Source organism: Xenopus tropicalis, chromosome 7 (assembly GCF_000004195.4).
Source record: "Xenopus tropicalis strain Nigerian chromosome 7, UCB_Xtro_10.0, whole genome shotgun sequence".
NCBI classification, from domain to species: Eukaryota; Metazoa; Chordata; class Amphibia; order Anura; family Pipidae; genus Xenopus; species Xenopus tropicalis.
Window position 1 is genome coordinate 70813914 of NC_030683.2, and position 27529 is coordinate 70841442.

Below are 27529 nucleotides of genomic sequence, written 5' to 3' on the forward strand. Positions count from 1 at the left end.
ATATATTCTGATATATGATCTTATTTCTGATTGGCATCAAAGTGGTTAAGGAAGGTGCCCAGAGCTGTGGGAAGGGTTCTGTGTGCAACTGTGTATTTTGTCTAAATGTGTTGTTTTTTTTGTCTGCTCTCCCAAACTTTATATATACAGTATAGATATAGCGTCCAACTGAGTAATAAAACGTAGCTTTTATTAAAGCATTGTTAAAAATATATGCCAGCAATGCTCACAGCAATATAAAAAATTCATACTTATCAGTCCTGTATGCCACATAAACGCGACGTTTCAGGGGCATCCCACCCCCTTTCTCAAGCGTACCTCGTGGCTATCACAAACAGTGATCCGCGTTCGTGTTACTTTCTTGTATAGCCTGTAAGCGGAAGTGACGTGACAGGTCACCGTGGAGAGGGGATACACAAACAGTGTATACCATGTCTACAGGAGCCGGCACATTAACCCCTGCAACCTATGCATAATATCAGTACATAGAAATGACTCAAAGTTTTCAGTACAAAAGTCCTAAAACATACTTATTACAGAAACAACACTTGGCAAGTATAAGTGGTACCTGACATGAATAGAAAAACAAAGAAAAAAAGAAAAAGAAACAATACTAATCAAAAATAATATTACATATCACAACAAATGTACTCAACAGCAAGTATATTATAAAAATAAATGCAGATCAAAGTCCTTGTTGAGCCCATTTGGAGCCAAAGTATTTAAACGATGGATCCACTCAACCTCAGTTTTTTTAAGTAATTTAAAGTGGACCTGTCACCCAGACATGAAAATCTGTATAATAAAAATCCTGTTCAAATTAAACATGAAACCCAAATTCATTTTTATATTAACACATCCAAACCCATTATAAAGGGATTTAAAAATCACAGCTGTCAATCATATATTGCTTGCCCCGCCTCTATGCCTTAGGCATAGAGGCGGGGCTGACAATAACTTTAGCTTTCCATTCAGCACTTCCTAGATGTCACTGCACATCTAATGTTTCCCCTCCCTCCTTCTCATCTGATTGTGTAGCCAGTGCATGGGCATGGGTATCAGGTCCCCCATTCTGGCACAGAAACAAGATTTTGGCATGATACAAAGCTTGTCTTAATAACAGTGTCCACAAAATGGTGCCTGCCTGCTTGCTTTGATTGAGTAATTCCAAGACGGAAGGAAACAAGATTTATATTATTTATATAGCGTAAGTAAAGTTTATTTTGCTCAACTAACAATATAGAAAATAATTTGGACTTATTTCTTAGGGTGACAGGTCCACTTTAACACAATCACCACCTCTCCTAGGAGGAGGGATGTGCTGTATCACCCAATATTTTAAATCCTCTGCTGTGTGCCAAATTTCTAGACATTGTCTGGACACCGGAAGAATGCTGTTTCCCGTATTTACAGAAGATCTATGCTGTGAAAATCTATCTCTTACTTTTTGAGTAGTTTCTCCAATAGAGATCAAATTACATGGGCACATTAACATGTACACCACAAAGCTGGTGTCACACGTGTTGTGTCCATGAATTTTATATGATCTACCTGTCTGAAGGTCAACAAACTGAGGTCCCACCAACACAAAACAACATTGGGAGCAACCTTTACATTTACACATCCCCTCCCTTGGTGGCCCCAGGAAAGTAAATTTCCTGGGAGCAGGGAAGACCTCCGCTCTTACCAATTTGCCCCCTATGGTATTGCACCTACGATAAGACATCATAGGAGAACATTGGAAGACTGCAATCGAGGGGTATGACTCCCTTAGTAAATGCCAGTGCTTATGTAAAATAGATTGCAGTCGACTACTATGAGCATGATATTGGGAAACAAAAGTCATCTGTTGGTCCATTTTTGGTTTATTAAAAAGAAAAGAAAGAAGTAGCTGCACCGCCCACACTCAAATATCATTCTCAAATAGATGCTGATGTGATTCCACTTATGGAATTAAATCAATTATACAGGGACCCACAGGGCAATGTGCAAATGAGGTATATATGTATATCCAGAAGAAGAAAATAGAGAAACACCCAAACGGGGGGTCCCTAATTAGACTTCGATCAAATGCACCATTACCCAAAAGTTAATAGCAGGCAAAATGACCCTCCAAAAACAGATGTTGGTTAAAGAAATAATAGCTAAAACGTAACCTTTAATAATGCAAAATAAAAGAAAAATCCGTGTATCAAAATAAACCCCAGTAAAAATCGCGTGAGGTGAACCACGACCTTAACATTAAATATAAGGTAACCTGAAGCTGCCTTGAATTTGCTCAAAACTACTGTGCCCTAGATGTTGCAGCTTATGTGACAGAATAATGTAGCAAACCATCCACACTTAGATGCTTCGGTGGAGAATGCCGAAATTGATACTTTTGCAAATTCGCAACATATGTTGCCGCCTCGTCTCAAGAGAGAAAAACTGAATGTGCTATTCATTAGTGATTGTTAGAGACGGCCAGGGTGTCTTATCCGGATCTGACTATATCAGAACATAGGGTGCGCAGCCCTAACTGAAAAGGTTTATTTGTGGTTTATGTTGTTGACCAGTCTCACCATGCTTCCTTACTTTTGGTAAACCTTCCTGCAATATGTGTTAAGGATAACCTCTATTTATCAATTTCCTTTCCATTTTGCTCAGATCCCCCCCAGCAACATCCGGATCATTCGCTATCCGGCTTACACGTCAAAATTGACTAGTAGGGATAGATTTTTTAACAGATGTAGGATGAAAGCTATCAAATCTTAGCAATTGATTACGATCCGTAGGTTTCGTGTATATACGTGTAGAGAAACTACAGTATGTTAATTTCTAGTAACCTCAACATCAACACTATCTTGTGAATATCTGCTGTCATAGTGAATTGAATATCCTGATGGGCACTATTTATTTAATCACAGAAGGCGGACAGGGATTCCAGGTTGCCACGCCACAGGAGAAACACGTGATCGATGTACCTCCACCACGCTCAACAGTGCATAGTGAAAAGTACATTATGATATGCATGTTCCTCCTCAAACCAACTCATAAAAGACCTTGGAACCCATGGCCCTCCCCCGTATCTGTAGATAAAACCTGTCCCGAATAAAAGTAATTCTTATGTAAAATGAATCTGAGAATATCCACAAAAAAAATGATCTCCATATCATTGTATTGTCAACACTCTGCCAAAAGCTTATATATATATATACGCCAGATAGCTTGCATGATTAGAGCCCACTTGTTCTTTGTAAAAAGAAATAGTGAGGGTCCTAATGCTTTAAATACATTTCTCTCAATTATAAAAGCCATTACGTAATGTGTGATTTCTTACTTGTACCTCTTATTCAACCTAAATACATATATCCACTATAACACTTGTTATGTTTCTGGCCCAAGTAATAAATGTGTTGCAGTATAATAACAATAGTAATTACAATAACATTTGAAGCTTTAAATGCTGACCTTGTAATATGTTGCTCCATTTAAGACCTCTCCATTCTTCATCCAGGTAATGGTAGCTGCTGGCTTTGCATTGTCTGCATGACAAGTCAGATTTAGTGGGTCACCAGCTCGGATGCTAATTACTGGTCCACCGGTAATTACTGGATCATCAGGAGGAACTGTCAGGAAACAAATACAATACAGGTCATGTGGTTATTAAACTTTTCTTATCCTTTGTTTTATTACAAAACTGTCAAATTAAGATTTTGGAAACAGTAGTGCTGTAATAGTCAGTGTAGGAAAACTTGCTTGGTGCAAACAGAAGTAATCCTTCTTGGTCTAGGACTCAAATAAACAATCTGTTGCAAAAAAATCTGTATAGGTGCAAAATGATTAGTATATAAAGGGGCACATTTATCAAATCACGAGTTTGAATCACGAATGGGAAAAATTTGGATTGGATACAATAATTTCTGAAGATCGCAAATATCACAAAAAATCGTATTAGTCACGATAATATCGTATTTGCTATCTGAAATTTTCGGACTGAACGATTGTAAACAGCGGGAAAACCTTTCCGACTTTGATCCTTCTGTGCTTGATTTTGGAAGCCTCCCATAGGAATCAATGGCACTCTGCAGCTCCAACCTGGCCCAAGGAAAGTCACGATAACGAAGCTTGAATGAATCCGAAACCTTCATACTCGGCGCGACAATACGATTTTGTAGCACAAATTTTGTCGCAAGTACGAAAAAGTTGCGTAAAGTACAAAAAAGTTGTGCAAGGTACGAAAAAGTCGCCGCAAATACACACAGAGCGTTCGTGTATTAGTAAATGTGGCCCATAGTGTGCAATATTGTTCAAAAAGCAAATATCAGTAACCTGTGTCTGTATATATGCTTCTTACAAAAATTGTTGCAGCAGTGTGCTGGTTTAGCCTTATCTATTTAACAGAACACAAGTTCCAAAGTACAGGAAACACGGAAGAAAGCCCTGGAATTAATACTTGTCTTAGGGAGATGTTACTTTCAGGTTCTTTTTGCAGATTGTGTTTACACCCTCCACACACACACCAAATGACCTGCACCTAGTTAAGCACACATGTGTTCAACATCAATAACAAATGCTGTTATTGATGTTGAACACATACAGTAGGTGTACTAAAAGTGACATTTGTGTACAAATAGATTAAGTTGCACTGCAGGCTCTTTTGTAGTCATCTTCTGGAGCCTCTTTTTAGCGGAACAAAATTTCATTGAGTTAATGTTCATTGATATTTTTTAGTTTTGGAGGATATACTGTACTGTGGGGAGGGAGGGAGCAAGAATATGATGCTGTGAGAATTGTACAGATGGTCATAAAGAATTCAATGTGGAGCATTGTTTGTACTCTGACTGATGTTATTGTCTGTAGGCAGCAGATCTCTGAAAGCTTTTAGGGAACATTAAAGATAGATATTAAGCATGCTGGGTACAAATCAGATATGGTTTAACCACTTTACCATTGCTCTGCAGATCACTCTCCAACAGATCTTAATTGTTCCTTTTTACCCCACAGACATACAGTATGCTAGAAAATTATAGTATCATAGTTAGTAATTAGGAGACAGAAGAGGATGATATATTAATGTCTTATGGCTGAACTAAATTGTTCTAAAATATTTCCGTTTCTAATCTTTAGCCCATAGGTTTATATTGTAACCCTTTCTTGTAATTGTCATTGTAAAGTTTTGGTGAGAATTTGCAATTATGATTATGATTCCCTGTCCCATTAGGCAGACTCTCCAAGCCTTTAAAGAGATACTGACACCAGAAATTAAACCTTTTTTTACATCTATCATAACATTGTCTTTGCATGACCTTCATTTTTGCCATAAAAGTATTTGCCCAATGCTTTTATATTACCTGTCTGATCCCCCATGTTCCCCTATAAGGGGGCTGCCATATTAGTGCAGCAGGAGGCCGTTAGCATTAGAAGCTGTAACTGACAGGCTGAGAAGGGACAGTCAGGTTGGCAAAACAGTCAGGTTTAGGAACTTCAAGTAACAATTATTTACAAAAGCAAATCTCTCAGCGAAAATCAATCAACATGACCTATAGGCAACTTTTTATGTACATTCATATTTTGAGGAGTCGTTTTTTAGTGTCAGTGTCACTTTAAAGAGTCTCTTAAAACTCACCTTTTCACTCAAGCCTATAACCTAAACCCTCAGAAATGCGATTACCCACTGAGCACCCCTAATCTTTCCTCAAGCATTCACTAACCACTGGTTTTCACCTCTCACTCCGCACTTACTGTCACTACATAAACTCTAACACCATGCTAGTTACCCTGACCTTATGTCTCAGCTCTCCATTTTAGAATGTAAGCTTTTGTGAGCAGGGCCCTCCCCCTAGTGTCTCCGATCCTCATCCAAATGTAGCTGCAAACCATTTTTGTGAATTGTTTATATGTACATGTTAACTGTTCTGTCTTTGTACCCCTCTATTCTGTAAAGCGCTGCGTAAATTGATGGCGCTTTCCCCAATATTGATAATTGATAATGAGTGACAACGATACCAGGAATTCAAGGTTATCCTAATTTGAATGGGTTAAGGTAAAAGGTAGAATAACTAGACAAAAATAAAAATCACTTCTTTAAAAAAACAAAATTCTATAGTCTTTTAGGCTGGTGGCACATGGGGAGATTAGTCGCCTGTGATAAATCTTCACTGCCACGGGTGACTAATATCCCTGAAATGCCTCCCCACCAGCAATAATGTGAATCACCGGTGGGACGGCACACGTCGCTTCAATTTTCCTAAGTTGCCACATGAGAAAACTAATCTCCTTATATGCTACCAGCCTTTTAAAATTTGGCATCTCAAATAAGTATTTTGTTTGGGGTCTGAGAAAACTAGCACTATGTTAGATAATAATATTATCTGATTAGATCAAAACTGGTCTAACAAAATTGATTGGACTTGATTAGTCATTTGGATAGAAGTATTACAAATTCCTAAAAAATGGATTTCTAGGAAACTTGTAGGCTTCACAACAAATGCCGAGTCTTGCGTTTGTTGGCAGATAACAGCTGTTTGCGGATACAGTGCTTCTGGGTGCAGGCACAACTAGAAGGATTTTTTAGCGTATGGGAGAATTGTCAGCCTGCACCCTGGCTGTTTAATAAATCTACTCTTCCTGGTTAAGAACCACTGGCGTCTTAATTATTACACTATTTCTACTGACAGAGCAAGATCATGGAGTTATGCTCCAGCCATCTTTCATCACTTCAGCAAGGGTTCCACTAGAAAAGAATGTCATATGTTACAGGTGCTTTACTTGAAAAGCCGCTGTGGCAGAAAGGGATTTACTCCCAAGGTGTTACACTAACAAGTATTGTCTTAATACAGCATCATTTTAAACAATGAGGGTAATGACATTGTTAGTGTTTAGATATTTTAGGAAAAAAAATTGTGGATATTATATACCATGGCAGAATAACTTAGAAAAAGAATGGTATCCCAAAATGTATATAATAATTTTTATTATCCTAAGACCATAATATTGTAAATGTAGTTTGGAACCCCATGGGCATGAAATGTCACATACCACTTATCTAAAAGGTCTTAATAACATCTTTGTTGTTTTTATGGTTTTACAGGTATCTGACATATATACTACTGCATATCATTTTGGAAACAGAAGCATGAAATTATAAATACTCCCTGGTGTTTCTCAGATTTTTACAGCTAAATAATAAATGCATTGACTGCCATTGGAAAGAAAAATCATGTCATAAAAATACCAATTTAAAAGTAAATAATTTCTATTAATACACTTGTAGCAAGAATCAATACATGGCTCAGTGTTGGATATAGCAGATATTATGTTACACTGGTCTTAGGGGGATGATAATTGCATAAAAACCCATGCACACACACACACAAAGATTGCTGTTATAGAACCAGTAGCCGAAAACAAATATGTTCTACTGTTGCTAAGGGCAGTATTTTTCAAAGTGCAAAAATCCTGTTTTCCCCTCCAGCTGGATTTTGATGATTCCTTTTGAATTTTCTCCGGATTAATTCTTTTGTAACTGATTTTCCTTTTTTTATTCTTTATTTTTCTTTGTTTTTAAAGACATTGGTCATCAGTTCCTGTACCAGTACAGCTTCCAATTTTAAAGCCTCCTACCTATTCACACAAAAGCCAGTTTCAACAGGAAATGTACTTTTAATTATATATAATACCAATATTTATACTTTAAGCAAGAAAAAAAATAAAGCAAACACTGAACTCCAATTTTCAAAACAGACAGCGATCTCTGGTGCTCAATAGAATGTCCAAAAATCTCTGGTATTTTGGTCTACATTCATTGTATCTCTTGGGACACTGTAACCTTGCATATAGAAATAATTATCAATCAACCTACTCCAATTGGGCTTGATGTTGGGAAACAGAGCACCAGTTCCTATGCTTTCATACCTTGCTCCCCAAAACTTAGTTACATCAAAGGCACAGAATGATGACAAAGATAGCATCTTATGAGATGTTATTCCATACTTAATGAAGGGGTCCTTCCCATAAGAGTGCATAGTTATCCTTGCACTCAGCTTATAAAACTCTGTTGGGCCCGCCAAGAAGAATCCTGTGCTTTTTGTGCTGCAGTCTCCTTAATTTCAGACATCCCTAGTATTCTTTTGTATCTGACATGTAGTAAGTTGGGCCCATGAGGGGAGTTTGAATTTTTTACTTTCTATATGATATGTGATATGGCAATATGTGGTCAAGAAAGAATTTTATTGCTTGTCCTTATGTTCATAAATACTGCATGTATACGCATTACTTTATAGATATTATAATTCACACATTAGGTTAGATTTCAAGAGTATGGGAGGAAGCCCATACTGTACATATAAACTTTTTTGCAGATAGTATTGTGGTCAGCATTAAACCCAAGACCTTAGTCTTGCAAATAACTACGCTACCACATAAGTTTGGCCTACATATATGGTTAAGATGTGTCATATACCAATGTTAATCATGACTGCACTTCTGCCAATAATACTTGAGGCTAATACTAGTAATACTAGCTATACAGTAATACTATATTACATTCACATGAATAATATTTTTACTGCTATGTCAAGTCATTAGAGAAAGAGATTGCTTGGTAGCAAAAAATATATAATTTTTAAAGCTGCTTTCTTACACAAACAAACTTCAAATGTACACAGATACAGACAGGCTATTTTTTTCTTTATCATAATGTGCTTCTTAACTGCAGTTTTGCTTCTTCTCTGGGGGCAGGCAGGACTATTGGTAACTACAACTGTCTTTGGCTCACTAACAAAAACTCTTATTATAGGGGGTTTACCTTTGACACCCTAACTTTTTTTGTATTTACCTTTATATCTCTTTTACCAACATGTATGCTCTCTTTTCTGCACATTACAGAGCTTCTCCCTGTATATTAATGTCACTAACCCAAGATTCTTGATTTCTTGATCCTGGAGGAAATCCAGGTAAGTAACAACAACAATAGGCATAGTAGGGTATGTAAAGTGATAGCAGAGAAAAAAATAATTCTGTAAGCTTTATTTACAACTATCTGCAACATTCTGCATTTCTTCTAGTTCAACAGCAATTAATCTTTGCTGAAAGTGTGCCTCACACAACCCACTGCCTAAATTTGATTCCTGGTGTGCCATACAAATTTGCCCTGAATTTGGTAACCTGGTTCATGGCATGCCATACTTAATAAGTCTAGCTTATAATAAGTCTAAAAAAAATGTCTTTACCGGAAATAAATAAGGCTATTGTGATTAATACTCACAGTAAAAATGTTAATCCTGAGTCTGAAGGACTTGGCAGGCATTACTTGATCAAATGTTGGAACTTCATAGTCAAGGGTCTTTTTTTCAACATCAGCTAATATTTAAACACTTTTTATCTATGCAACACTTGACTGGAGACTTCCATTTTAAAATCAATGTGAAGTGCTACATTTCCTTCCTGAGAGTGAACTTGAGATAAACACACCAAATATAGCTTGGAAGAGTGCTTGGTAGGATTCAGAATATTTTTCAATGTATATAATGCAATTTTACTAATAATAACCAAGCTTCTGATCCATAATGCTTATATAGGCATGAAGGCTGTGCTTTAAATTTAATAAGTTTTTCTGTAGATTTGTGTATTACTGTTGTTCTCTTCAGGCAGATAACTAGACTAAAATACATTTAATGACAGCAGTCTTAGCTATGTAACCAAGTTAGGGGCAGATTTATCAAAATGTATCTACTCAAATGTTTAAAATATTGCTGTGTGCATTTTGTCTCCGAAAAAAAGTTGCACACTGGCGAGAATCACATTGTTCCATTGATTTTCAATGGGGCTTAAAAACTCAAATGTTTTGATAAACTGGAAAAATAAATACATATAGTTGTTAGAAACAATTCCAATTGACATCTATTGAACCTTGCCATCTTTTCCTCGCTGATCTTTTCTGGCATCTTTTTGCTAATTTTTTCTTTAATCAATATATACTATTCGTGGTTCCTTATCTTCACAGTTTTTTGCTGTGTTTTTTCTGCAATCATGAAAAAAACACAAACCTGTGTACCTTAATTTACCATCAATACAGGATATGAGAAAAGTTTTAATAAAGTTCTATTACATTCTAGCTAATATGTCTTTAGGGTAATAAATGATTATTTCTTATTATGTTTTACATAACACAGATCAGAGATTCCTAAAGTCCCATGTCATTTAAGCAGGAAAAATCTTTTTTTAACATAATGAGCTGTTAAAATGATTTTAAATAATTCTTTCAGTACACTCTAAATGTGACCATACACTATAAGATCCGCTCATTTAGTGAGGTCACCAAACAAGTGGATCTTTCCACCGATATGCCCACCTAAGGGAATTCCTAAGGGAAAGGCACCCATTGCCAATGCAGTCCCAAATCAGATGGGAAAATCAAACCTGCCCGATTGATATCTGGCCAATTCTAAGCAAGATATTCGTTGAGTAGGTCTATGGGGGGGGGGGGGGGTCCTATACACAGGCAGATAAACTACCTAATAATGTGTATGGCCAGCTTAAGTTACTGGACCCAGTCAATATTAAGGTTTAAACTCCAGGCTTAAACTGAGTAGATTATTAGCTGTTATTTGTAGATGGCTATGGTTAGGTTTTTTCACTCTGTGATTTATAAGGTTTGTTTCAGGAGGACATGTTTTCAGGAGTAAGAGGAAAATGGATGGACATTCTGGTGGTGAATAGGTTTGAGACAGCAACCTATTGAGAGAGAGAGCGGACCAAGAGTTTAAGCTGTATGGAACCAGCCCAAGACTTCACACTCAGAACAAAGGCCAGTGTTCAGTGGTTGATGGTGAGAAAACTGTAAATTTGATGGTGAGAAAAACTGTAATTTGCACAGACAACCAAGTCTTCAAGATTCCATTAGGTTTTTTCACTCTGTGATTTATAAGGTTTGTTTCATGAGGACATGTTTTCAGGAGTAAGAGGAAGTTGGATGGACATTCTGGTGGTGAATAGGTTTGAGACAGCAACCTATTGAGAGAGAGCGGACCAAGAGTTTAAGCTGTATGGAACCAGCCCAAGACTTCACACTCAGAACAAAATGCCAGTGTTCATTTGTTGATGGTGAGAAAAACTGTAAATTTGATGGTGAGAAAAACTGTAATTTGCACAGACAACCAAGTCTTCAAGATTCCATTAGCTCTTTTATATGCCTTTATTCAATACCAGTCTTGCCTGTTCTGTCTGTTCCCCTGCTTCCTTCAAAATCCTTACTAAATCTATCCTGTTGGCTATTGGCCCTGACTGTCCAGCTATAAGCAGCGGCTCCTAATCATCATGTGTGGCCAAAAAGTAATACAAAAATCCATATTAAAAAAGACTTGCATGGAACGCAGCAGGGATGTGTGTGCTGGGTTTACTTGGAAGGACTCTGGTCTTTTTTCAAAAAAACTGTCACATGTCACCACTATTTTTTGTCGTATGCATAGAACCTTTAGCTGGCCAGATATGACATAACCCAAACATAGAGGCATTACAATCAAACAAAATATGCCTATATGTGGATGATGTACTTTTGACAATTACAAAGCTGTTAATATCTTTCCCCAATCTACATCAGGTAATAACTAAATTTGGACACTAAGATGAAAGCCCTTCCATTGGATATACCAACTCCAAGAAAATACTTCATTTTAACCTAATTTCAAATATAATTGGCAAAAGACACTATATCTAGGCATTCACTTAATGACCAGAGATGAATCCCTATATACCGTTGTACATTTAATTTCACCCCATTGTGGGGACTCCTAATAACAGAATTTGGCACCTGGCATATATATAAATTCTAGTGGTTTGGTAGAGTAGTAGCAATAAAAATAAATCAACTGCCTAGATTATTGTATCTCTTTGAGGCTCTGCCAATACCAGTACCAAGGGTAGCACTTATACACTTCTAAAGCAAATGCCTTAGATTTATGTGAAGCCAAGTGCTTACAAGGAGGTATAGGATTCCCTGATTTTCACAAGTAGTTTTGAGCTTCACACCTTCAAAAAAACTACCCATACCAAATGTGCAGAAATTCAGATTTCACACTTTGACCCAAGACATCTCACTGCTTTATTGTGGGCTGAAGGAATAAAATGGGCTTGCGATCTCTACCCAAACCTGCACAATTCAACCTTAAGTTAGGGGTCTCTAAAGATAATTTATTAAAATCAAATCAAACAGCATCTCTATTGACTTCTCTCTTATACAACCCAAAGTTTAGCCTAGGAATGGAAAAACATTTTATTAAAATATTGAAACATACAAATGTATTTCAGATTCAACTACTATTCGATTTAATAAGACAGTATCAACTTCAAGGCCTGAAAGATTACATGTATCAGCTGTGACATTATATCGGCTCCCTGTGCCCAAGGCTGCAAAAGCAAGATCTGACAAACTTTGGACAATTGTGTGTACAATCAATAACACAATAACACAAAGAGCATTATTTTTACATTGTACAGCATTATACAGCTTTCTTATTTTGGTCTTGCACGGTAATATATTCATTATGGGATAAAGCTACAGAAATCCTTCCAAAAATGACTTGCCTCTCTCTATAGAAAGACCCACTGTCATATCTACTGGGATTACCATTACAAGGAGTAGGCAAGTGAACCCAAAAAGTGGTACTGTAAGTGCACAAGCTACTCACCTATATAAACTACCACATGCCATGCATATGTAGGAGTATTTCCTTTACAGTACCTTATGTACTGTCTAAATGTAAAAAAAAAATAACCCTTTATTGCACATGCTAGGATCGTAAGAAAGTATCACAGTAATCTCATATGCGAAAAATCATCAGTCTCCATTGGTGAGGACCTTTGATTTACTTAAGCATAAATAGTGTCCTATTGATGATGAAAGCATGGCAACAAACACTTTTAGCCATAGACACAAGAAATCAGATTAAGTATACATTATGCTTACTTCACTGACTATATTTTGTATAGAGTGTTATCCATTTTTAATGTCCATTGCCTGGGTGAAACAGGTTTAACTGAGAGAAAACAAGTAGCACAACAGATACAGACAGAACAGTCTGGGCTCCAAAATAGAGGTTGTTAGAGATAAAAGCATCCCTGCCACTATATATATATATATATATATATATATATATATATATATATATACTATACTATACTATACTATACACATTACCCCAGCACTCCATTATAAAGCTTCAAGAGAAAATTAAAAACCAATTTTGCACACACTGCAGGAAAAATGTCTGCATTTTAGTGAAAAGAGACGTTTAGTTACACGGTTTGTACAAAGTATGCATAAGCTGACGCGCCCCGTCAAGGCAGTGTCCTTGCGTCAGTCCTAACCTAGCGAAACAAAAGAATATATTTTCTTTGGGGGGAGAAAGACCATACCTGCTTTTCTCTTTATATGGCATGACCTATGGTTTCTTTGGAATAGGTCATGCCATATAAAGAGAAAAGCAGGTATGGTCTTTCTCCCCCCAAAGAAAATATATTCTCTTGTTTCACTAGGTTAGGACTGACGCAAGGACACTGCCTTGACGGGGAGCGTCACCTTATGCATACTTTGTACAAACCGTGTAACTAAACGTTATGCAGACATTTTTCGTTCAGTGTGTGCAAAATTGGTTTTTAATTTTCTCTTGAAGCTTTATAATGGAGTGCTGGGGTAATGTTTATAGTATATAATACAAGCCACTCACCTACGTGCACCCAATTAGTTTTGATTGATTCATGGGATGAGCTGTATTTTTTGGATATATATATATATATGTAAAGAGAATTTTAAAAATCTATTATTTGCTGTTGCTCTGCTCACTTGTACAGTATCAACAAGGAGCACAGATCACCTGTAATGTGTCTACAGAACTAGATGTTTTATATTTTTATAAAAGAATCCCCTGATTATAATCTTTTTTCCATTTGCAACCCTTTATATTTATGTAAAAACAAGAGACTCTGGTGTAGGTTGTGAAGTCTGCTACAGTTCTAGAAACCCTTTACAACAAATTAGAAAGTAATATTTGAAAGTCACCTGCTTAAAACAAACATCTGATTGGCTGCTATAGTTTTCTAGACCAAGGAAAACATTGCAGCTTTTATTATATTGCCAATTGTGTTCTACACAACACTATTCTCTCTGCCTCTTCATATATAAACTGGAATATGGATGTGTTTTGTTTGTACTTCAGCATACATCACCAAGCTAATGTGCACAAAAGAGAACCTTAGAAAGTATGGGCATGAGGATTAAAACACCTTTGAAAATATTACCAAACATTTTTCTCAAACTGCTTTGCAAATGACTTAACGGCCATTTAATTAAGAGACTGCAAATGCATAGCTGTTTATGAGAATAATGTTATTTCCTACACTAGAACAGGAATCTCTTTCTCTGAAGCACTAAGGCATAAAAATAATGAAAATACCTCCATATGCTACACAAAAGGCTTGTAAAACAGATCAATAAAAAAACTGTTCATTTTAATGAAGAATCATGGATTATGCATTTAAGTCTATAGCATTAACTTGTTATAATGTGGTTATTAAGGTTATACATTAAACTAATATCATTTTGATTCTCTTGCATGATTTGAATCTGCATAAAAGAAAGAAAAACAAAGTATTTAAAAAAAAAACATAACTTGTGTTCATTTTAAAGCTTTATGGAACAACTCATATATTCAAATGAAATGCATTAGTGACAGTTCTTGAAGTCATAATCATGTGTTTGTTTTAACTCAGTGGAAAACAATTTGCTTCTGTGAGTAAGGTGGTTTCTCCCACTGTTTAGCAAAAATGGGTGTTCTAGAAGCACACCCAGGCTATTTAATAAATGCATTATAGAAGTGCTACCTATATGAGCAAAATTTCCAGCAGATACAAATAAAAATCATCAATGCACCAATGAGCTATCAAGACATAATATTATAGCAAATGCCACTTTTTATGTATGTATGTTAAAAATGTATAACTTTATTTATAAAGGGCTACAAGAATACATAGTGGTATACAATCGTACAAAAGTACACACAGGGAGAAGATGTATAATAGTAAATACAATGAATATGTCTAAATACACAGATTTAGTGCCATGTGGTATGAAACACAATAGGAAGAGGTCCTGTCTTACAGAGCTTACAATCTAAGTGTTATTAAAATACTAATTATCTATCATTATATCTCTTAGTTTAATACATCTACGCTATAGCATTTTAACAAGAACAATACCTTCCTGACTACTGCACAGCTTTTATGACCATGCCACTGTGATTGTTATTATCGCTCAGAGGAAGCCAGTCGCCGAAACGCGTCAGCGGTGGAGAGAGACGCCAAAGGGAGAACGTGAACAGAGAGACTTGCAAGCTGGGATCGAAGCAAACACTGCAGATCACATAGAGACTGATAGAGAGACTGATAAGCAAGCAAGGATCCGACGCAGTTTATAAAAGGACTCCCGATGGGCGCAATATTTATGGCGTTTGTGAGTTTAAACTTGTAATATGTTTTAGAATAAAGTTTTAGGATTTTACACATGTCTGATGTATATTTGTCCAGCAGCAGGAGAAAGCGGAAAAAGAGAAGCTGGGAGTTATAGTTCTCCCAAGAGGGAATTCGTTACAAGCTCCAAGACCATAGTGTTGGTCTGTAAGTATTTGCACAATTGGTTAAGGATAAAAGGAAGTCACAGAAGAGTGTGAAATACGGAAATTCACTTATTTATATAGACATGAACTTTTTTGCGGTGGATTGTATTCATGTGTTTTCACAGAAAAGTGAAGCAAATTTGGTAGTGGTGTTCACAAGATTTGTTTTAGATACAAACATTTAGAGGGGTGATTATCAATATCATATTACTGTATTACGCTATTTTTTTTTTTTTTTTAATTTTATTTTATCCCATAAAACCTCATCTGGGAAGTCTGGACAGAGGAGGGCACTCCAGAGTTAAGTATTTTTTTGTTGTAATACTTGTAATTACTTTGCAACTGAAGAACATGGGAAGCAATTGGCTTATTGAAAACAGTGCAGAAAGTTTTTTAATAGAAATTTCACTGCAGCCATGTACATACTGTTAAGATATCAGACACAGCCAATTTAAATCAAGATGCACTGTATGCAATACTAGGAAGCAAATTTTGAGTTGAGCGCTTAACTATATATTGCTTAGGGGCCAAACAGAAATCACACAAGGTCCCAGATATATAACCTTTCTAGGTGATCTTAAATCATTCTAACGATCAAAGTAAAAATATATCAAATGAAACCCTGCAGCAGAACCACATAAAAATATGCAAATTATCATCCTCTTGCTTCAGAAATAATGAAAAGAATCCTTACAGTAAGATAAGTTATGTGTAGATATGTTATGCCATCAATCACACTATACAGCGATGTGCTAGTCTTATCAGGGTTGCCTATAGAAATTAAAGAACCTGTAGCTGAGAAGTCATGCACATATCTTAAATTGTACTCATAATAAGAATGAAATGAATTCATTTTCATTTCCAAAAGTAGGTTTAACTGTACTTAATATAAATTGAGAAAACCCTGTAACCAGTAATACAATGCAGAAATGTTATATATATATACTTATACAGAACAGAACAAATGGGTTAGGAATCACTCTTTCTTTTCTGCCTGTTTAACCAGTTTGTCTGTATTGGTAGATTTAAAAAAAAAAAAAAAAAAAAAAGGATGCACTGAATCTACTATTTTGGGATTTGGCTGAACCCTGAATCCTTTGTGAAAGATTTGGCCGAATACTGAACCGAATCAGAATCCTAATTTGCATATGCAAATTAAGGAGTAGAAAAGACAAAAAGAACCGTGGCGAAAAAAATTCAACTTTATTTTTTAATCTGTAGCACTACCATGTGTCTATAGAACAGTGCTTCATTGCTTCTATGTATGCTGCCATGCACTGTATGCAGTGTGTTATAGGACCAGTCTTTTAAAAGAGAAGCCTCTGGTTCTTGGAGGGATGAAGATGGGAGAAACCCAATTTGCAGTCTATGCTTCAGAACATCATATAAATGCTCAGTGATGGTTAAATCTGGTGATTGTACATGCTAGAGTAGGTGTTTGACTTTGTACTCGCGATTAAAGGACAATGAAAGGTTAATATAAATTAAAAGTAAGTTTAAAGGCATTCTTTTTAAGTACTTATTGCATATCTAAATTCCCAGATCCCTGCTTGCGATATGGTGCTGGCAGCCTACAGCAGTGTGAAGACTACAGTGACATCACTGAAATCTCTCTGTCCTTCCTGTAGGTGCCAGCGGCAGGCTTCCTATTCTCTGAGCATGTGTGTAACTTGATCCTGTCTCCTGTTCTGAGCTACACATGCCCACCAGCCAATCAGAAGCGGATCTGCCAGAGGGGGGGGGAGGGAATGAAACACATGTGCAGTATGAAGCAAGGAGGGAAAGGAAGGGAGAATACCTTTTTAGAGATGGCTGTCTGTTCTAGAAAATGTGAAGTAAGTGTGACTGAGTAAATATTTGATTAGGTGAGCCAAAAGTGTGCCGTTTTTACTAAACAATAGGAGGACTATTGGGCAGTATGCTTTTTAAATTTTGACTTGCATTCTCCTTTAAAGGAAAAGCATATAAAGTTAAGCATAAATCAACAGTAAAGGTTTTGCTCTTATAAAACCTGGTCATGGGTCTCAGTCTTGCATATTGTAGCTCCCCAATTGCATTGTTATAAAATCTTTTGCTTCTGTTGCCTCATGTTCTTGCAATCATACACTGAACTAGACACTTTGACATCCTGTAAGTTGCTTCATGTTGCTTTGAACACTCATGCATAAGTACTGATTGTCAGGCCTCTTTTCTGGCTGATACAAACTGCTATTTGGCAATCAACCTAATAACTCTCCAGTGTAGCTGCCTTTGTTATTGTGATTTATTTGATTCATACTTACAGCTGATTTACCAAGTAAAAATATTTATTCTCATTTTTTGTTCCTGAGTGCACATGTTCTTCCAATTTACTAAAACATTTCTAATTATCCCACGCAGGTTTTCTATTTCACCTAAAATCTTTTGCCTGCAGTGAGGTGGCAAGATTTTCAGCATTCTGTGAAATGATTGCTTTGAAAAGGGACCCAAATGTTTTCACATTTAGATAAATTTAGTTTTAAAGGCAAATGGCCAATTGATGTTTGGGACAAGATATATTTTGTGCTGGAAATTTTTTTAGTAAAGTAAAAGTAATCTGAATTTTTTTTGCTGAGAAAATGTAGATCAAAAATTGTGGATCCAAAAAAAGGATTTCTTGCAATTTCAGCAAATATGGCCCTAGATATCCAATTCCATAATTACTGTATTTACTGTAAATACCCAGACACTGGGGGTGATTTATAAACTTTGCATAGAGCATACTGTATTTATCCATATATAGTTGATTTGCACATTTTCCCATAAATGCTTAAACATGCAATGCTGTGCCGTATTTTTGAAAATTGCAGTGGGATGCTAATTGCACACAAATATTTGCAAATGAAATGGGTGTTTGCGCTTGCGTGGCCACTATACAAGGACAATAAATTTGTGAGTATATATTTGCATTAAGTGCAAACTGTTTAGCTTATATTTTTCTCTGCCACCAAAGCTGGATTAATTTGAATGCAGGTTGATGCCTACAAATTTGCAATTTAAGATAAAAAATTTATAAGGACATTTGCAGCACAAATAAAAATTTGCAATTATGTTTGAAAGTTAAATACACCACTTTTGCCCACCATTTTAAATATAAACAAGTGTGGGGTTAATTTGTTCTCTGCTGACTAAGAGAAGGGTAATAGGGGGGCAGAAGGTAAACTGGAGCAGCGATTAAAGTTATTTGGAGGTGGAACCACTGGGAACTTTAAATTTACCAGCAAATGCATTGCCAGTAAATTTGTAATACCGGCCCTGGCCGTGGCTGGTTATTAACTGGGTGCCCAAAACATACCAAGTTACACCCTGACCCATGGTAATAAATACAGGTAATTCCGAAAATACCCAGAAGTATAGGCCATTTCTTATATTCCTTTTTTTGTTGTTGCTTCCTGTTTAATACAATGTAAACCTATGATTATAATGACAAAGAAAAACATTTTCAACTATTGAAAGCCAACAGCTTTGTAGCCAGCACCTACCATGTATTTGCAGAAACAGAGATGTAGTTATTTTAAAGTCTTCACTCAAACCTCCTCTGTTATATTCGTATAGTGCTGTTGGGCTGCCTTTCATCTCTCCTTTTTATGGGCATTTTAAAAAAGACTAGTCTTTTTTTATTCTGCAGAAAAGAAATGCTATAATGGTGGCTTCATATTTACAATACCCAGCTGTGAGTTTGCTAACTTTCCCCATTAATATGTAAGACTCATTACCATTTAATATAGTGGCATATAACTAAAATTAAATATTACTAAGTTATGGCTAGATAGGGGAATTTGTTCAGAGACTGTAAAAATGGAGGGAGAAAGGTAACTGAGAAAAAGCGTACAATAAAAAAAAAATAAAAACTAATACTGACTCAGTGCAGGGCTCTGATGCATAATTCATTGAATAGCATATGGCAGAAGTTTAGATTTTCAGCATATTGAGAACCCCTACAATTCGTAATCATGCAGAGGGAGGGGGTGGCCAGCTTTCAATGATTAATGCGCAAATTAAAATTTAGCTGGTTAAAGAAACAGGGGGTGCATTCATCCTTAGGGCCCCTAAAGGCAAAAATGAATAATGGATTCCAATATATTCTTACTATAATTTTATTTTTCAGGATAAACTCACTGGTATAGACCTCTGGGAGCAGCTTATATGGTCATCTCATTTTCTTCCCCACAGGTCACAGGAGAAAGTTTTATTTATTACTTTTAAACTCCTGAAGGGATGGGAGAGAGAATGTACTATATATATATTATTAACTGCACAAACTAAGGTATCTTTTGCCATATAAACCTGTAATAGTCTAAAATCAGCATGACCAACACATCTGCTTGATGTTAGGATAATAAACAATTGGATGTTTGCCTAAACAATACTCTTCCAATTAAGGTTAAATAAGTGTATGAAAAATGTAATGTCTCATTTACAATCATAAACACAAAATGTACCCAACATTGAGCACCATTTACAAAAGGAACTTGCACCCATATATGCAAGCGCATATTATTTATATATAGGCACCAAGGGCCTATGTCTAGGTCGACAGTTTTAGGGGGGCAGCTCTCGGCTACCTATATAATTGAAAAAACTATTTTTGTTAAAAAAATAAAAACCCTCCCTAGCTGCTGCCAGATGAAACCTATGGAAATCTGGCAGCAAAGCTGGGGGAGTGAGGGTGTACAGGGCGAGCACAGACAGGAAGTGATGTCACTTTCACTGAAGGTGACAATTTGTGTAGAGGGAGTGATGTCATGTGCAGTGCTTGTGTGACATCACTTCTGAGGGGCACATTTAGATCCAGTGCCTAGGGGCATATATGCTACTAGCAACCTGCAATGCTAATGCCAGATCCAGTCTGTTCTTCAAGTGCAAGTGGGTATGCATGAGGGGTTGGGTGTTTTTTTTTTAAGTTAGCAACAAGGATGTTGCTATGTTAATTAGGGTGTAGGGGGTAGAAGTAGTTTATTTTATGTAAGTAGTGTGTTTTTAGTTCTAGTGACTAAATGGCAGTTGCTTAGCGGAGGATCCTCATGAGCAGGTTCTCTGTTTCACTTAGAGGGGATTTCCCTGTAACTACTATATAAGTGGGAGAGCAGTGTGCCACTTCCTCTTCTGAGGCCTTTTTCCTTAGTGAGGTACCCGTGGAGTGGTAGGCCAGCTTAATGACCAGTGCCCCGATGGTACATTGTCAGACAGGGACTAAGCAAAGCAGAAAACTAGGATTAATTAGGCCCTAAGACCTTGAATGCAGCCTGACTCCTGTGCCTGTAGTCTTTAAAGTGCAGAGCCCTTGGCCTGAAGAGGAGAGACACAAGGGTAGGCAACAGATGGATCCAGCAGCCCTGGAAGGCTTGCTCTGTTTTACTGATATTTGCTTTAGGTTTAGTGTAACAACTATTATTGGAGAATCTATACTGTTGGCTGAATGAATTTGTAATCCGCAAGACTTTGTGGACCTTGAATTTATTCTTCTCTAGTGTGTAACTACAAATTCCCTCTGTTCTGTGCAGTGGTTTAATTAAGTGGTTAATTTGGCCAATTACCAAAAAGTTATTGTGCACCAAGTGAGTATTGATGTGACAGCAATTTCAGGATCCGGGGCTCCCACCCCAGGGGCCCTGCAGGTGCCCCAGCCAGCCGTGTCCCCTACCCCCCAGGGGTCCCCCTAACCCCCCCGCAGGTCCCCCACCCGACGTCCTCCCCGAGTGTGTATAAATTGAACGTGTCAGGGGAGGATCAGTCAGTAGGGGGAGCACCGGCAAAGGTCGGACTGGGCCACCGGGGCCCACTGGGATTTTTCCCGGTGTCCCGGCGGCCCAGTCCGACCCTGTAGTTTAGTAAATAAGGCTTTTGCTTTCAAACATGTACATTATCAGTTTTTTCTAGATTCATTTTTCTAGATGAATTCTAGATGAAGTATAAAAATGAGGGTAATCTGAAACGAATTTACCTTTTTTTGTGCAAAATTCAAATGGAAATTGCCATGTTTTTTCCATAATGCAGCATTTTATCCCAGAAGTGCATACTAGGTCTTTCACCAAATGTTCACCAAAAGTGATGCAAATTAATATCCATTTTGGTTACGTGTAAAGAGCTGCAAATTTCATATGGGCCCATTCTTTAAACCACAATTTTTTTTTGAGAAAAAAACATATTTTTTCTAACTTATAGAATTTTTAGTAATGTCCACGATAATTTAGTAAAACTTTTTTGTCGTATTTTTTGCAAAGACTACGACTATTTATGACCTGCAATTCGACTTGAGCCATGGGTCACATGCAATGTAGTGCAGGGGGGACCCAAAACCTTTTTTGCAGCGGGGCAGCCTGCCTTCTGGGCAGCCATCCCCCACTAAACAAGTACTACTACAATGTAGAAGTAATTTTGGTAAAAAGGCCCAGTCTCACTCCTAAGATTTCCACTTACAATAAATACAACCAATGGATTAAAAGCACAGCTACAGTAGTATGCTGGTCAGATTCCCAACTACAAACTCTTGAGGGGCTAGGTAGTAGCAGTAGTAAAGTTGGGTTTACTAAGCCCTAGCTACCAGTCATATGTTTGCTTTTAATATTACTGAATGGGAATAAAACTGTTGCTTGGTTCCTGGGGTTACTAGATTAGATTATACATTTGCCCCCTCTACCTAATAAATTCAAGGAGACATGGCAGAAAAAAAATCAATATTTAAGATCTTTAAGAGCTTGTATTGAAGAGAGCTTTATCTGGGAATTAGAAAACAAACCTGGGCATATACAGTACTCCATGTACTGCCATTGAAGGTGTCTCTTAGAGCAAGCTTAGTTTGAGTAAGAAGCAGCCGTTCAGTTCTAGCTGTGATGATGGCTAGTCATTATTAGCTACATGGCTGAAATATACACCATGACTTCCTCAGAATGCTCAATGGAATTGCAGCTGTGGTGATAATGATTTTACATCTAATATGTAATTTGTAATCCAGTTAGATGTAGACACAGAAGTTGAGGATTAGCCTTCCTGGGGTGCAGAAATGCTTGTCTCAGTCTACTAGATGCTAGAAATTAGATTAGTTTATTGTGTTTAGTGTTAAGTTTAGTGCAATACTGTTCTCTAGAAAAGGCAAATGTCTGGATGTGTTTCTGGTTCTTCCCAGGCGCTGGTTCTTTGCAGGTGTGGTGCACACATATCCAGCTCTATGTAACAAACACTATTATATACATTTGTGCTTTTGTAAAACACTGGTGTAGCATTCCCACATTCCTTTTTACGTCCTAAAAAGTTGGCTTTTAATTTTTTTGCATAAATTAAAGGGGTGGGGGGGTGGTCTAAAACCCCAGAATATACAAAATTAATACAAGTCTTACAATAATGGCAATATGAAATGAATGTTTGCAATGTAATCACTTTTATGTAGAATTATACTGCAAATATTAATAATTATTTATACAATGCTGTTATATTTCAAATTTTTTTCAAAAAGGGTACAGTTCTACTGCTCTTATCAAAAGGAGATTCTGTAGTTATGCGCAATACTAACAAATTCTTTACTGTATCAGGATGCAGATATACATTAGTTTTGTAAAGCCCAAGCTTTCGCTCATTGCATTTCTGTTAGAATATATTTGATTTAGCAAAAGCACGCCATGGAATGTGCAGTGTGATGATCCATCATCAAAGACGAAGGGGGCTATTAATTGCCCTTTTTTTCCATTCTGATTTTTAGTGCTAAAAGTTGTAGAAAAAAAAAGTTGTGACATTTCCCTGATGTGTCAAAAAGGCTAAAAATCCAACAAGTTGCCAGCTAAAATAAAACTTGCTGTGATCATGTAGAACAGTGCTGTCCAACTGGCGGTCCCAGCAAGACCCCCCTCTGTGTGGCCCCTCACCTGTCTGACTGCTTTGATGACTCACCTTTGTGTAAGCTTTAAATAGTATCAGTATTGCGATTAACTGGCCCCTGCATTGTTCACACCTCAGATTCAGGCTGTAATCCCCCTGCATTGTTTAAACATGTAATCCCCTGTACTGATCACAGCTTTTAATCTCTGCATTGTTCAGGCTCAGACTGTAAGCACCCACATTGTTCACCTCTTCACACATTAGACAGACTGTAGGAGCAGTTCCAGCATTGCGCCACTGTATGTACTGTGTATGGCACACACAGGCAGCATAGGGCAGACAGAGCTTGGCACACACAGGCAGCTAAGGGCAGGCAGAGTATGGCATACACAGGTGGGGTGGGGTAGGGCAGGCAGAGTATGGCACACACAGGCAGCATAGGTCAGACAGAGTATGGCACACACAGGCAGCTTAGGGCAGGCAGAGTATGGCACACACAGGCAGCATAGATCAGGCAGAGTATGGCACACACAGCAGGGTAGGGCAGGTAGATTATGGCACATAGGGGCAGCACAGGGCAGGCAGAGTATGGCACACATAGGCAGCATAGGCCAGGCAGAGTATGGCACACACAGGCAGCATAGGGCAGGCAGAGTATGGCACACATGCAATTGGAAGTATATATATGTTGATTTTAATCTAGCTGTGTTCGTACAATACCATTATTGGTTGTTCACTTTATAAACACTTTAAAGCTGTCAAAAGATCTTGGATGCTTTGCCTTGGCTAAAATCCAAATTCTCTTGTCATGTAACACTGACCTGAATACAGCTCTTGGCATGTAACACCAACCTGACTGACATTTAACTATACAATTGTGTTATCTTCCCCTGATTTCAGCTCAGAAATAGGAGACACTGCCAATACTTATAATGACCAGAGATTATTTTAATTAACATATATTACAGTTTTTTCACCTTGCACCATATTCAGACTTGCCCTTTTATTCGGGTGCTTATTTATGTGGCCCTCAGTGTCTGTAATTTTCAACATTATAAATCCTATATCATCAATATCGCCTATGAATATGCCTATGATTACATGTGTTACCACAAGAAATGCGTCTGGAGTTTTAATATGTAAAATTCAGCTATCTTGATTTTTACCACTGCCTTTGAGTCCGTGGAGTGTGCTCTCAAGCTGGGTTTGCCGATTAAATACAGCTGCATGCCAGGAACTGAAACATGCAGTGTGCATAGGAGCCAACGATTGCTGTATGTAATAAAAATATGCACATTGAAAACTATTCTATCTCTGCACAAAAATGTTTCTTTGCACATAATAAATAATGTTGGGCAAACCTGTAGCACTCCATCTGCCAGTGGAAAACCATTAAGTGTTGTGTAGTTTACGCCAATCTATGTATCAAATAAAATACAACACTTAAAAATGAATGTTAAAAATACTATGCAAATTAACTTCTAACAAACAAAACCACATTGTAAAATGTAAAATTTCCATTCTTGTGCTTTTTTTTTCTTCAACACTCCTGGGAATAATTGGTTTCCTATAAATGACCATTTATTCAGCATGGCTATACATTGTAACTTTAGGCAGTGTTGTACTTATTTTATGAATTGTTATGGTCAGTCCAGTTCTCTTATAAATGACAAATTAGAGGTCATTGGTCAGTCCTTTGGCATCTGTCTTGATGTAAGTGATAACATATTGTAAAATCTCTCCAATTAGTGGAGGCAGATTTACCAACACTGACAAATGTCTGACATTTCTCAAAAAATCTGAACTGAAAAAATTTGCAAAAACTTCATTTTTAACTTGTCTTACAATAACTGTGACTTTTTTATATTGTTGTACAAAAGCCACCATCAAAAATCCAAAAACCTCTAACAATTTCTAGCAAAGAAAGATCTTTCATGAAAGGGAAGGGGCACCTGCCATTAACTTCTACATGATCTAAACAAGTTTTAGGTGGAGAATTTTTGAATTGTCGCAGTATTATTGCATAGAAAATCTTGGAAAACTTTTTTTTGGTTACTTTTAGCGCTACAAAATCTGATTTGAGGAAAAGAAAAATCTGACCATTAGTAAATGCCTCCATTATTGTCATTTGGTAACCAAATTCATAACAAATGCCCACTTTTAGATTTGGTTTTCTGTCATTTTGTTCAGAAGCATTTTTTTAGTGCTCACAAATGGACCCATGGCTGTCAATGGCATGACAAATCTGGAGTTTCTTTATCAAAATGTCTAATACATCTCTGACTTGAAAAATACACTAAGAATGAATTTGGAGAGATCTCTGCATATTGCCTATGGTCTTGTTTTTATCAGGAACATATATCAGTCACTTTTCAATGATTAGTAGAGACACAGCTATTTATCTTCTTCCTTTACCTTTTAGAAAGTTAGGTGCTTCATTGTCTCCCACCCCCAAACCTTTTTTTCAGCACTTTCAATTTCTTTGGTGTTCCTGAAATTATTAATCTTTTCCTTCTCTTGCTCTAAGACACACATCTTTCATTCTTCTCGTGTCTCAGATTTGCTGATATAAGATCTTTTCTTGTTATTCATCAGTGATACATTACTGTTTTCTCTCTGACCTCTACAAAAAAAATACACAGCTATCTCTCATTTTTCTCCAGCTCTGTCATCAAGAAGTAGAGCTTTACTCTTCTTTGTGGTTGCAATATGTCTTGTGCAAACTATCAGTTTTAATTAAGCAACAAAGAGATTCAGCTTGTGACAGCATTTCTATTGTGCTACTTTTTTTTGTATCTAAAAAAATAAACTAATGCCACATTTACTACAGATACAAATTCTTAAATCCCAAAAGGCCTGGATGTGCTTTTTCATTCATTTCAAGAAGGCAGTTCTCATGGGTGGAGTAATAGCAATGATAAGTCTTTAAGATAAGACTTAATTTTTGTCTTACAGTTACAATTATTGTGGCAAAGGCCACACTAGTGTCCTGGCCATAGAATAAAACATCAACTGTCATATTCAAAGATAATACTTAAATAATACCGTTCACTCAATAAATCCAAATAGGTATTAGCAATAGCTGATTTCATTTTTTGGTAGAGTAGACTGACGGACCTATTGTGGTATAAAAGAGAGATCTATTATAGCAATGAGACACAGGACATTTTGTCACCTGTGATAAATTGTGGCTACCATAATGTCGCTTGTTTCCGTCACACCAGCTAAAATGCAAATTACTGGTGGGGAAATCATATGCAGCGTGGCTATTTTTTGAAGTAGCCAAAAGTTTCCTTGAGAGGCAGCTTGGGGCTACCTTGCGATGTAGCTGCCCCTCATATATGTAGCTGCCCCTCATATGTTTTTCCACCACCAATTTTCATTTTAGCAGGTGGGAAATCATTTAAAGGAGATTAGTTACAATCAGTAGAGGAGATTTAGTGCGGGATGTTTTTTCCCTTAGTTGTAAAAGAGTTGGGTTGGTAGTAACTTGGGGATAGTTACTTAGCAACATATTATATTTATTAATGTTCGTATAACATTGTATAAGCAGTATGTGTCTTACATGCATTATACACTGCATAATAATAATAATGAAATAAAAGAAACACTTTTCAAACATTTTGTCTTGTAAACTGCTTATTGTAAAATACTTTACATGTAGTTGTTCTCTTATGGAAATAAGTTTATGGTGGAGGCCCTTTTTTTAAACCCCACCCACTTTAAACCCCACCCATGTCATCACAAGAGCTTTTAAGACAATACCCACATTAGTGGTGGTAGCACAGCAAAAATCCAAATGGTTGGTGTAGGGATATCACCCTTCATTCATTTGTGGAAGAATTATATTATGTCTTATTAATTGATATGCCTCCTCCTCCCCTGTGGATAGCACAGCAACTCCCAGCATATAATTACACACCTTGGGGACCATTTAATGACTATTTCCAAATGCTAATAAACTTCCAGAACAAACCTCTGCCAGGTTCAACTCCCACAGGCAGCATAGTCCAGGCAGAGTAAGGCACATAGGGCAGGCAGGGTATGGA

The 27529-nt window shown here is 37.0% G+C and overlaps 1 protein-coding gene across 2 annotated transcripts in view; it reads right to left on the reverse strand.

The window, feature by feature from the left end:
• Nucleotides 1-27529, reverse strand: part of kirrel3 (kirre like nephrin family adhesion molecule 3) — a 731102-nt gene that overhangs the window by 195220 nt on the left and 508353 nt on the right. For both annotated transcript variants that reach the window (XM_031905877.1, XM_031905876.1), the window contains exon 5: nt 3451-3608. In XM_031905877.1, coding sequence (XP_031761737.1) covers nt 3451-3608 — 158 coding nt within the window. The remainder of the gene's footprint in view (nt 1-3450; nt 3609-27529) is intronic.